General features: G+C 38.3%; 1 protein-coding gene across 1 annotated transcript in view; it reads left to right on the forward strand.

Annotated features, from left to right (window-relative positions):
- Window positions 1–14299, forward strand: part of btv (dynein cytoplasmic heavy chain beethoven) — a 696240-nt gene that overhangs the window by 557012 nt on the left and 124929 nt on the right. The window contains exon 56 of the mRNA XM_090384033.1: window positions 10438–10601. Within this exon, the coding sequence (XP_090240159.1) occupies window positions 10438–10601 (164 nt within the window). The remainder of the gene's footprint in view (window positions 1–10437; window positions 10602–14299) is intronic.

Genomic DNA, 14299 nt, shown 5'->3' on the forward strand with positions numbered 1-14299 from the left:
TATGAGTAGTAAATTAACTACTAGTACTATAGGGCTTCAAGAGAAAGCTCTACCAAGTAGTGAAACAGAAAACACCAAATCAAAGAGACAAAAGACAGATATGGACCCACCAAAAATACCAACATTCATTGTCATACATGCGACAGGAGATCAGACATTAGGAAGTATGTCTCCGTTTGTAATCCAGAAAACATTAGAGGGTCTAGTAGGATCTCCCAAGTCAGTTCGACGGCTGAGATCTGGAGACATACTAGTGGAAACAGAAAATCCCAAACACTCCCAGAAATTACTTTCAACAACAATTTTTGGAAGAATGCCAGTAGTTGTAACACCACACAACACACTGAATTCTTCCAGAGGGGTGATTTCAGAGTGGGACCTCTTAAATGTGTCAGAGGAAGAGCTCACAGAAGAATTAAGAAGCCAAGGAGTTACAGGAGTGAAGAGAATTAATATCCGAAGGGATGGAAATATAATTCCAACAAGAACCCTTATCATAACATTTAATACTCCAAAACCTCCAACAACAATCAAAGCAGGATACCTGAACTGCCAAGTACGACAATACATACCAAATCCACTACGTTGTTACAAATGTCAGAAATTTGGACATTCACAAATGGCATGCAGAAACTCAGCAACCTGTGCAAAGTGTGATTCTAAAGAACACGAGACTACAGTTTGCTCTGCCAACATCTTGAAATGTACAAACTGTAAAGGGGAACACCCAGCCTACTCAAAAACGTGTGAAAAATGGAAACAAGAGAAACTAATTCAGAAATACAAAACAGAACACAACACAACGTACCAAGAAGCAAGAAGAATAATACAGCCACGGACTACAAACAAGCCAACATATGCACAAGCAGTAATCCAATATAAATCAGTAGAAGTTCAAACCGAAATTTCCATGATGCCAAAAGAATCATCTACTGGACTGAAGGCACAGAAACAGGAGAAAACAGTGAATACCTCAATTTCTCTTCACACAGAACAGATATCCACAAATCAGCATCACAACGAAAACCGATCTAAACTTATAAACACCAAAGAAGCCGAACAGATGGAAATAGGAAAAATAAACACAACTGAAGAACCAGTATTAGAAATTTTCACAGAAGAAGATATGGACATGGACCGGCCAAACTATCCTAAAAAAGATAAGACAAAGCATAAGAATGCTCCATTTCGGAAGCAACCCGGAAGCCCTAGAAAAACCAAATAATGGATCAGTTCATCCAGTGGAATTGTAGAGGACTACGTGCCAATTACGACGATGTCCAGTATTTAATAACACAACATACGCCAATATGTTTTTGTCTACAAGAGACATACCTTAGACAACAAGACACCCTTTCAGTGAAAAATTATAGACTGTATAGGAAAGACAGATTAAGAGAAAGGTCAACACATGGAGGTGTAGCCATCTTAGTCCATAACCATATCCCAACCGAACACATTCCTTTAAATAGCAATATAGAAGCGATAGCTGTAAGAATAACACTGAAATTTAGGGTAACCATCTGTTCAATGTACCTTCCACCAAGACCAAATATACCATTTGAGGAAATAGACCAACTAATCTCCCAACTCCCATCACCTTTCTGTATAATGGGAGACATGAATGGGCATAGTCAACTATGGGGAAACACTGATATCAATAGACGAGGACGGATAATAGAAAGAATAATAGACCTTCATAACCTTTCTCTACTCAATAATGGCAAACATACGTATTTTCACTTTCCTAGTCGCACAACCTCAGCAGTAGACCTAACCATATGCACCCCTTCACTCCTACCGGAATTAAAGTGGCAAGTAATAGAAAACCCATACAGCAGTGACCACTACCCAGTAATCACCATACTGACCAGAAACCTTCCTTGCCACCCAAACAGACCACCCCGCTGGAAAATAGAAAAAGGTAACTGGGAAAAATTTAGAGAACTGGCAATATTTAATCCACAAATCATCCAAGAAACATCGGTCGATGATGCTCTAAAGCACGTCACAGATACCTTAATACAAGCAGCCAAACAAACAATACCCACAACCTCGACTCGTTTTCCATTGCACCCAAAATCCTGGTGGGACGAAAATTGCATGAAAACAAGAAGACAACAAAACAAAGCCTGGAATAAGTTCCGGAGATATCCTACAACGGATAATCTGATAAAATTTAAGCAAGCACGAGCACTAGCTAGGTATACACGGAAAAAAGCCAAAAAAACTTCCTGGATCCAGTTTACTTCCTCTATAAATAGAACAACAAACACAAAAATAATATGGAATAAAATAGGAAAAATGAATGGGAAGTATAAAAACCAACCATCACTAGTATTACATTGGAATGGAGAAAGCATTACTGAACCATCAGAGATAGCTAATATACTAGGTGAAACGTTTGCTAAAGTATCGTCAAAACAATCCTACAATACTGAATTTTTGACCTATAAGGAGAAAACGGAAAAAAACAGAATTAATTTTAATACTAAAAGGATTGAACCCTACAACCAACCAATTACAATACACGAATTACGTCAAGCAGTATCACAAACAAAACCAAGTGCAGTTGGATCAGACAACATACACTATGATATGCTTAAACACCTAAAGCAGGCAGAGATAGAAAACCTCCTTCAACTGTACAACCGCATATTTCTAGAAAATCAATATCCTGAACAGTGGCATCATGCAATAGTATTAGCTTTCCAAAAACCCAATAAAGATCAGAAGGACCCAAACAACTATCGTCCGATAGCCCTCACAAGCTGCTTAAGCAAAGTACTAGAGAAAATCATCAACAAAAGATTAGTCTGGTTTTTGGAGACAACCAACTGGTTCACCAATATGCAGTGTGGGTTTAGACACAATCGATCCACACTAGATCACCTTGTACGAATAGAATCAGAGATAAGAGATGCATTTATAACCTCAAAGCATATGGTTACGGTATTTTTTGATATAGAAAAGGCTTATGACACGGCATGGAGACACGGTATATTACAAGATATCCACGATGCAGGACTCAGAGGACATTTACCACTATTCATTCAAAATTTCATGAAAAATAGAACATTTCAAGTTAGAGTACAAAACACCATGTCAAAATCATATAAACAAGAAGAAGGAGTTCCCCAAGGGTCTGTCCTGAGTGCCATACTATTTTCAATAAAAATAAATAGCATCACAAAACAACTACCACCCACAGTGTCATATGCACTATATGTAGATGACTTCAGTATTTCATATCAAGCACAGAACATGGGAACAATAGAAAGACAACTACAATGTGCAATTAACAACGTTAGTCATTGGGCCCAGAAAAACGGGTTTAGAATATCAAAAGAAAAAACAGTCTGCATGCATTTCTGTAGAAAACGAAATTTACATCCTGAACCTGAACTAATATTGCAAGGTAACACAATACCAGTTAAACCAAGTGTAAAATTTCTTGGACTTATTCTAGACAGAAAATTGACCTTTGTAGAACATATAAAAGAACTACGAATAAAATGTATGAAACAACTTAACATTCTTAAAGTCTTAACAACAACATCTTGGGGGGCAGACCGTTATACCCTGCTCAACTTGTATAAAGCACTAGTAAGGTCAAAAATAGATTATGGAGCACCGGTTTATGCATCAGCAAGAAAGAGCGCCCTCAAATGGCTAGATCCGATTCACCATAGTGCAATTCGAATAGCAACAGGAGCTTTCCGCACATCCCCTATATACAGTCTCTATACAGAGGCTAATGAACCACCACTGTTCCTGAGGAGACAACAGTTGTCATTGTTGTATGCTTACAGGATAAGACCCATAAGAGACCATCCGACTTGGACAACTTTATTCTCGCCAAAATGGGAAAACATATATAGAAACCGCAAAAGAGCAAACCAGCCTCTAGGCATCAGACTACAGGAGCTACTGATAACACATGACCTCAAAATAGACAATGTTGCAAACCAAGAAGGATATATAGATCCACCATGGATAAACCATACCTCAGCCTATGAACTCCTCACACCAAACTGGAATAAAAATACTTTGTCAGACAGCAACTTTCAACAATTGCATGCAGCACATAGAATGCAATATCCCAATCACATACCAATATATACAGACGGATCAAAATCAGAGAACCATGTAGGAGCAGCAGCAGTATTCCCAGATATTACATTGTCACGCCAACTTCCAAAAGAATGCAGTGTCTACACTGCAGAATTAGTAGCAATTCAAATAGCCCTGGAGCATTTCAGAACCACCTACCACTTGAGAGCAGTAATATACTGTGATTCATTAAGTGTAATCCAAGTCATACAAAACACAAGCAATATAACCCATCCAGTACTCTGGCAAATTAAAAGGATACTAACAGGCTACACAAATAAAAAACAAGATATACGTTTCTGCTGGATACCAGGACACAAAGGGATAAAAGGAAATGAAGAAGCAGATAGAATTGCAAAATCAACCAATAACCTTCAAGAACAATATTTCACAGTCCCACATAATGACTACAAGCCAATCATTAAAAACCGCTGTCTAACTCAATGGCAAGAACTCTGGCAAAAACAAACATGGAATAAATTATATGAAATAAAACCAAAAGTGGAGCACTGGAAAACGACCATAAGGAAATCAAGGAGAGAAGAAGTAGTTCTGACCAGATTGCGGATAGGCCATACGCATTTAACAAATGGTTATCTATTACGTGCAGAAGAACCCCCAAGATGCCAAGTATGCAATACTATCCAAACAGTTAAACATATACTTATAGAATGTCCAACATATGAAAATGATCGACACCGAATTTTTTCATCATTATATAAAGGAAACCAAAACATCACCCTTGAAAATCTAATAGGTGACAAAGAACACGTGTCAGATATTTTTAGTTTCATACAAACAATCAACATATACCATCTGCTGTAAATAATAGTATAATACCGCAGAAACAGTTAACCTTTCACATTCAAACAAGATTTATATAAAGAGAACATTGTATAATCAATGAACTGGCGCACTATGATCTCCGTTGTCGATGCGCCAATAAACACCAAAACAACAACAACAACAACAGCAGGAAGTGCTTTACCAAGATGTAGTTGAAATGCAAACTTCTCTCTCAATTTTTTGAAAAGAGATATCTGCGAACACTTGGAAACATTACAGAACTCTTTTAAAAGTTATTTCTATCTTGATGGCATGAAAATTGAACCACAGATCCAAAATTCTTTTCTTTTTGATATAAACTGTATCGAAGATGTTGACTTAACCAAAGATGAGCTCGTTGATCTTAGGTCAAAAAACTTATTAAGATTGGAGTTTACCTCAAAAAGCCTTGGAGAATTCTGGTGTTCCCTGAGAGAAGCCTATCCTCGTCTTGTAAAGCGAGCTATGGAAGCTTTGATACCATTTGTAACAATATATCTGTGCGAATCGGGATTTTCAGCACTTGTAACAATGAAAACAAAAATCGAAATCGATTAGATGTCCAACATGACATGCATATGCCTTGTCAAATACCACACCACAGTTTAATGTTCTTATTCAAGATAAACAACAACAGTCTTCACACTGATATGTTCTTAAAAAATAAAATTTAACTTCAACTTTCCTATATTTTAAATGTATTGTATTATTATTCAATGTGTTAAGAAAGAAACACATATATTACTGTATAATGTTCTTTTTAAATTTTGGTAACTATTTCATTAAAGCGGTTTTTTTGTAATTTTATTTTATGCATTTAAAAACATTATTCTGAGAAGGGGTCCGTGGCATTCACCTGACTGGCAAAGGGGTCCGTGGAACTAAGAAGGTTAAGAACCCCTGCTGTAAGGTAACTTGGGAATTTGTTCTGGCTGGTGCAGCATAAGCCTCAGGCTTCCTTGCATTGTATGGCTAATAATAATAAGTATGATATCCCAACAATATCCGCTTTTGAAGTCTCGACCTTCAAATTCATCAAATGAATTTTCTATACTCCTAGCAGGCGCCTCCGTAGCCAGGTGGGAAGGAGCAGCAGTGCGTAGTACACGCTTCTTGATTAGACCCGGGTTCGAGCCCGTCACCACCAAATATGGAGGATGCGGAAAGGTCAGGGAATGACCACCGTATATCCCGGAGTAATATGGCCTTAGTTGCTAATGCTCCTAAAAAACCAAAACAACAACAACAACATACTCCTAGCATTGGTATACATGCACCTGCTCCTACTCTTAGTTACCCTAACACAGCCCATTTATTTATTTGTTCCATGAAGATGCCTAGCAGCTCTTGATATCCCCAGCAACTTTCTTTTCAGGCTGTTGCTCATTCCAATAGAAGCAGTGCAGGGATCATTTTCACCTCTGCCTGTGACTACTGTTAATCTATTTGTCTGTGAATCCCCCCTCCTAAACTAGCAGTTTTCTAACCCACCTAACACTGCCTCGATAGCATCAGGAAATATTCTTGCACCCTTTCTATTTAAGTGTATCCCATTCCTGTAATAGCAGTCTGTCCTTTAACAAGCATAGACCATGCTGAGAAATGCTATGCCGTAAGCCCTGCACAATCTCTCCAGGGCCAAACTGATTGCCAAGAGTCTCATCATATACTCCCTCCTATCATGTCTGTGCAAAATTGCAGACACTTTTAATTTTAACCCTAACCCACAACTTTTTTCAACATTGACCTGTACTTATTAAGTAAGTCCGCAGATCTCCTACAACTTCTACATGAGTAGATTTCCTACCCCCACCACGATCCCCCTACGTGAGTATAGAGAAAAATAAAGATTAAAATTAAGAACAATTACTCTTGAGTAAATAAAATTCATTACATGTATTTCCAAAATAATCGGGGCATTTTATGATATTCAACCATTAGTTATTGTGCATTTGAAAATAGTATATGAGAACACCATTAGGAATTGGAAGCATTTTAACATGCATGATACATACATACAATAAATATTTTCTTAATTAGTTTATACTAAAATCTAATTTCTAAACAATGGGTGCTAAGTGGTACTGTAGATTCTCAAATTTGAAGCCTTTGTGTGCTTGATGATATGTATATTATACGCTGTGCTACTCTACCAAAAGTATTGGTAGCATACAGTGTAACAACAGTTTACAGATCAGATTTCAGCGTAGTATAGTGCCTTCTTTGGCCTAAAATACACCATTTAGTGTTTGGGTAACATTTCCAGTCAGTTTATCATACATGTTACTGGAATTATTTTTCCATTTTCTTCAGCAGAATGGAATCTTCAGTAGTGAGTGATGTTGAATTCTACAATTGAGCCTTTGCATATCTTTTCATTATCATATCATTCTCTTGAAACTAAGCCATTGTGTGCAATGCTGTCTTGCATTCAGCAGAAGGTTCACTTTCTCCATGAACATGAATATGATATCCTCTTCTGCTGGATTCCCAGCCACATTGGGATTAGGGGAAATGATTTGGCTGACACTGCAGCCAAATCAGCAATTCCCAATAATAATCGCTGCCTGTCAGTCCCCTACATAGACTACAGGCAAATAATACACCAAAAGATATACTCCTAATGGCAGGATTCGTGGAATAGACAGACTAAGAATAAATTATATCGTATAAAGCCTGTAATTGAACCGTGGCAGTCTAGTCTGCGCAGGAATCGTAAGGAGGAAGTTGTTCTTGCCCGGACCCACATAGGACATAGTCATTTGACTCATTCGTATTTGCTGAGGGCTGATGATCTTCCTATGTGTGAGTCCTGTGGCACAATTTTATCAATCAGACACATTTTAATTGACTGTCCAGATTTTAGCAATATCCGTTTCACCGCTTTTAATCATCTGACTGAGCCGTATACACTCAGTCAGATTTTATCCGACAATGACAATGTGTCTGCTGTTTTTAGCTATTTTAAATCAATAAAGGTTTTTACTTGTATTTAAAATTTACATGTTATTGTTATTTCTTTAGTGATTTATCTTTTCTACATTTTATACCTTTGTTATTTTATATCTTGACATAGGTATAGGTATATTTGGGTCTAACGGCTCCTGGGATTTCTCCCATCTCCGCATATGTACACTGTATCAGACAAGCCAGGGATTTAAAAGTATATGGGTCATGTGGTATGTAGCATGTTGTGCCCTTGTTCATCCGGCCTGTTAGCCGCCAGGCCCCTAATGGGACCCGACGTTACCATACCTCTCCACGGGGAGGCCGGCTGGGTGTTACCTATATAGTACTCTGGTGGGTCCTGCCACCTACTTTCCTAGGATTTCAGTGTCTAGAACCTGAAGAAAAAAAAAAAAAAAGTGCTGCTCGCAGTTAGTTATTAGCGTTTGTTAGAATAATTTAGACGCTTGCGAGAGGCTATACGCTGAAATAATATTTTCTATATGCCTAAATGGGTCGGGCAGGAAATTTTGATGTAGTTAAATTTGGACGCGTGGGGCTGAAAATGCTGTGAAAGTCAACAGTAAAGGGGGAGTAAAGACTGAAGGCTGGAGGGAAGAAAAGGAAGTAAGGGGCCAATAGAGAGGATAGCCCCGCGATTGCAGTGGAGCAGGCCCGTGCTCCACCAGAGGGAAGAGATTTGGGGAAGGGAAGGAGTGGGGGCAAAGCCCCCCTCTCCCCACAGGAAAGGAAAGAAAGCACCGTTCAAGAGAGAAACAGTGTATGTTGATATATCTTGACATGTAAGTGTAAGTGTTTTTAGGGTCAAGCGGCACCAGGGGTTCCCCCCATCTCCGCGTAGTTTACGTTGTGGTGTATTACAGTACACTGTAAATGCCAGAGATTTAAAAATGTATGGGCCGACCGGGCTAGCCAGGTGGGTAAAGTGCCTACCTGGCAACCCAAAGGTCGCGGGTTCGAATCCCGCCTCGGGCTTGGATCAAAGTACTGCAAAAAAAAACCTTGGGAGGTGCACTATGGCCACAGAAGCCGATGCGCCAACAACTACCAAAAAAAAAAAAAAAAAAAATTTAAAAGTGTATGGATCTTGGATCGTGTAATGTCGTGTACCGTTGTTCTTCTGGCCATTTAGCCGCTGGACCCCTGTTGGGATCCAACGTTGCCCCACTTACGCCCCGTGGCCAGGAACTCCGTAAACTTAGTTTACTCTGGCAGGTCCTGCTGCTTAGTTTCCTGAGATTTCGGTGGCTAGGACCAAAAAAAAAAAAAAAAACTTCGGGTGTCATATTCCAATGGTCATCAAGAAAATAAAATAAAGTGATTTTTATTATTTGCGTTGACGTGGGGATATTATCACTTTAATTTCTTAGGCCGAATGCTGGGCGTATGGCGGTTTTGATGTATTAATTTTGTTGTGTGGGACTTCGCTAGCGTGAAGATGGACGGGAAGGAGGCAGAAGACTGGGGGGGAAAGGCAGAAGTATGGAGTCAATAGAGAAGGCGGCCCCAGTTTCATTGGGGCATGGGCATTCTCTTCATTATCACTCATGGGGCAAGCCGCATACTTGTGTTCCTCTTTCTTTGGTTCAACATCCTTCTCTGATTGTGTGATAGCTTTTTTTTTTTTTTTAACTTCCCTATCAGGTGGGTTCTGTTATCTTAAACGGGTGGCATTCCGTTCTCAACTTTGGGTGGCATATTCCAATGGTCATCAATCATTGGTTGATATCCCCGTCCTTAGTTTCTCGTATTCCTTGGTGTCCATATTTGGTTTCATTACTACTGTTGGCCTTGGTGGATGGCTATTTGTAGTTTTCTTCTAACATGGTGACCTAAGTAATTAGGTCAGTGAAAGCTTAAATTTTTATATATCACCTGGTTTTGGCGCATTATAGCCTTAGTTGCTAATGCGCCAATAAAATCTATACCAAACCAACCAAACCTGTATGCCATGCTTTTTAACAAACTCATTGTCTTGTTGAAAGACATAAAGGCCTTTGCCACAAAATTGCATCAATACTGGAAGAACAATGTCATTAATGATGTCATAATATTTCTCCTTCTGCTGTTGTTGTTGTTATTTGGTTTTTAGGAGCATTAGCAACTAAGGCCATATTGCTCCGGGAATATGCGGTGGTCATTCCATGACCTTTCCGCATCCTCCATATTTGGTGGTGACAGGCTCGAACCCCGGTCTAATCAAGAAGCATGTGCTACACACTGCTGCTCCTTCCCACCTGGCTATGGAGGTGCCTTCTCCTTCTGCAAGGTACCATTTACTCTATTGGCCTAACACTATATACCATGAAAAGCAGGCCCAAAATCTGGTGCCTTTTAATTAAAAAAAATATTTATACCATCTCTCTCTCTCTCTCTCTCTCTCTCTCTCTCTCTCTCTCTCTCTCTCTCTCTGTGTGTGTGAAAGAATTTATAACTGCTTTTCAATATTTAATTTATTGTTTTCATGCTTGATTTTTTTTAAGAATATAAGACTAGAATGAAATCTCATGCATGTTCATTCTCTAAATTCAGGTCCTAGATATGTAGTACAAATTGGAGAGAAAGTGGTAGATTACAATGAACAGTTCAGGCTTTTTCTAGTTACTAGAAACTCCTCTGTAGAACTGCCTTCTTATGCTGCTTCTGTGGTTACCACCGTTAACTTTACTACTACAAGAACAGGACTAACCGGACAGGTATGCCCTAAATAATATATATATAGTTTCATTAGAGCTTTCCTAAATTCCTTTCAAAATTGAGGGCAAAAAGAAAATTCAAGAAAAAATATATATATTTGTTCAATTCTCCCTGTATTTATTGCACTTCAGACCTATATATTTTACCTTAATGTCTAAATGAGCTAATTATTCACATAAGTGATCCAAAATTAACTGAAATAAGAAATGCTATTGATAAAACATTGTTGGTTCTCATAAAATATAATTTCATATCTGTATAATATTGGTAGATACACCATAGTTTACCCATAAATTTGAACTATATATGTAGTGTAATAGGCATCATTTTAATAGTATCTCATATTGTGGGTGCCTTCACAACGAGATAACTGGTATTGCACTACTTCAAATAAATAACGCTTCTCTAGTAGAGAAGACTACTGTTATTTATTTTCAGTGGATACCACCACCCAGACGATCGTTTCAAAGTTTTTTGGCTTCATCATCAGTGAGTGGGCAGGTACCCTGGTAAGTAATGCAATACCAGCTATCTCGCTGTGAAGGCACCCACAATATGAGATACTATTAAAACAATGCCTATTACACTACATACGTAGTTCAAATTTATGGGTAAACTGTGGTGTATCTACACTAATATTATATAGTTAATTACCTAAACCCATGTGAAATTATGCCTTGTGCATTTCATCTTCTAATACAATTTCATATCTTATTATCCAGTTCTTTCAACTTGTTCAGTAATGCAGTCTCCTTTAACCTTCCTTCAAGATGATAGTAAAAGAAAAAATTTAAATTTTTTAAATTTTAATTAAAATTTTTAATTAAAAATTTAATAATAAAAAACATAGGAGCAGTAAATAAGGAGTTGTCGTCATGACACCACAAACTTCTTACCACAGACCCACATTGTATTAGACAGATGGTTCACAGGTATTTTTATTGTTAGAAATAATACATATTAGACAGCAGTAAAAGGTGCATGGGCCAATATGATTTATGTGATTTGCTGTTCCATTGACAGAAATATGTGACTGATAAAAGATTAAAAATGATGTAAGATTATTCTTAATTCTTTAGATCTACATGTGTAGTAGTAGTAGTGGCATGTGATGCAAGAAAGCAAGTGTATGAGCTTATGTACCATTATCCAAAAAAAAAAAAATTCATAAAACCATTCCCTGTAAAAGTTTGTCCAGTTCCTCCTTGAATTTATTTAAGCTATCAACTTCCACAATGACAGATGGAAGTTTGTTCCAGCAATTAACCACCTGCTGGCTAAAGGCTAATTTCCACACATCTATTCTACATCTGTCTTTTCTTAATTTGAATTTATGCCCCCTTAGGTTCGCAATCTGAACAAGTGGAAGGATTCCATCAGAATTCAGCATCCTTAACTCATTCAAGGCCTTATACACCTCAATCAGATCACCGCGCAGGTGCCTAGTCTCCAGCCACTGCAATTTCCAGAACATATGCCTCTCTTGGTAAGAGGATCCCTTCATTCCTCTCACCAATCTTGTTGCCCTTCTCTGTACACGCTCAAGCAAATCTACATCCTTTCTAAAATGAGGCCTCCAGACCTGTACGCAGTACTCAAGGCGTGGCCTGACCATTGCCTTATACAGAGGGACAATCATCTCCATTTCCCTGCTAGCAAAATTCCTATATATCATTGACAAAAACCCCATGATCTGCCCTGGCAGCCTGTCCAATTACTCCCAGGTCTTTTTCATTTTCTACCACCTTAAGTATAGTACCACACAGTTGGTACGTTTCTCTGGGGTTACTTCTACCCATATGCAGTACTTTGCATTTGTCAAGGTTAAACTTCAGTTGCCACTTCTTAGCCCATCTGCCCAAATTATCTAGATCCTGTTGCAGTAGCACACTGCCATTACTGTCATTAATAACCCTTCCAACATTTGTATCATCTGCAAACTTCGATACTAAGCCTGATATACCTTCATCAATATCATTGATAAATATGCAAAACAACAGAGGACCCAACACCGAACCCTGTGGGACTCCACTAATAATATTAGTCCACGAAGAGCAGCACCCATTAATTACCACCCTCTGTCTCTCCCACTCAACCATCCTTTTATCCATTGTAGCAACTTACCCTTAATACCATTCTGCTCCAATTTGTACAATAGTCTTCCATGCGCAACAGTGTAAAAAGCTTTCCTGAAATCCAAATATATGATATCAAAATTATTTTTTGCATCCAGTTCCTTTGTAACCACATCATAATAACCTATCAAATTTGTCAGACAAGACTTTACCTTAACAAATCCATGCTGTGTCTGAATTATTGCTGCAGTCTTGTCTAGATGACCTTGCAATGCATCTTTAACCAGTGACTCCATAATTTTACCCGGAACAGAAATTAAACTAAATGGTCTGTAATTACTCATGTCACCCTTCAATCCCCCTTTGTGAATTGGGGATACATTTGTACAACTCCAGTCCGTGGTGACCTCCCCTGAGTCCAAGGATGCTCTCCTAATTATGGCTAAGGGTTTGCTTAGTTGCTGTGCTGTCTCCTTTAATATAACTGGATAGATCCCATCCACCACAGGTGCCTTTCTTATGTTTAACTTCAACAATTTCTCCTCCACTTTGCTCTCAGTTATTACAAAATCATTAAGCACCCTGCTACAATTTGATAACCTTCTGCCATTTTCAAACCTTAATAACTCCTCATGTGTGAATATAGATGCAAAATACTCATTCAGTTTGTTTGCTATCTGAGCAGGATCATCAATAGTGGAACCATCGATATCAAGTGGACCAATCAGATTCATCCCCTTCCTTTTACAGTTTATATAAGTAAAGAAATCCTTGCTGTTTTTCTTAGCATCTTTTGCCAAGGATTTCTCGTAATCTGCCTTCGCCTGCCTAACCTCCTTTGTGACCTGATTACAGACTAGCTTATATCTGCCATAGGCTTCTGAGTCGCTTGATAATTTATATGCATCCCATGCATTTTTCTTCTCTCTCACGAGTCTCATTAGTTCATTTTATAACCATTTAGGCCTAAACCTTGAACAATATTTCTTAATAGGTATGAAACTTTTAGTAGCATCCACGATTAATTACTTGAATGCTTCCCACTTAGAATTTACTGTTGGTAACATCGTCAGTTGATCCCACTGTACAGAATTTAAAAACTGTCTGAGACCACTGTACTCACCATTACGGAAGCAAAAACCCTTTCCTTTACCCCCTGATGGTAATTATATCTTTAAGTAAATTCCACATCAGTACACTGTGATCACTGCCACCTAGTAGTTCCTTTATCTGCAAATTCTTAATACACGAATGATCACTGCTGATAACCAGATCGAGAGTATTACCCTCTCTGGTTGCCTCTCGAACATGCTGCTGCAGAAAACAATCATCCAATAAATCCAAAAAAGTCTTACTAGTGTGTGAGTGACCAACCCACAAGTTCCAGTCAATATCTGGGAAGTTAAAATCCCCTATTATAAGACATTCTGATTTACTATTTTTTTTTTTTATGTGAACCCCAAACACGAGTGGTATTAGAACCTATAATAATTAGTACCGTGCTTGGGTTGGAGGTGGAGAAGACAAAAGAAGATGTTTGTTGACATTTGACTTGAACTTCTGTAGATTGTAATTTTCAGGAAATACGTATGAAGGAAGGTTGTTCCAGAAAACGGCAGTTG

This window comes from Mastigoproctus giganteus, chromosome 10 (assembly GCF_048544385.1).
Source record: "Mastigoproctus giganteus isolate SK-2022 chromosome 10, ASM4854438v1, whole genome shotgun sequence".
NCBI lineage: Eukaryota > Metazoa > Arthropoda > Arachnida > Uropygi > Thelyphonidae > Mastigoproctus > Mastigoproctus giganteus.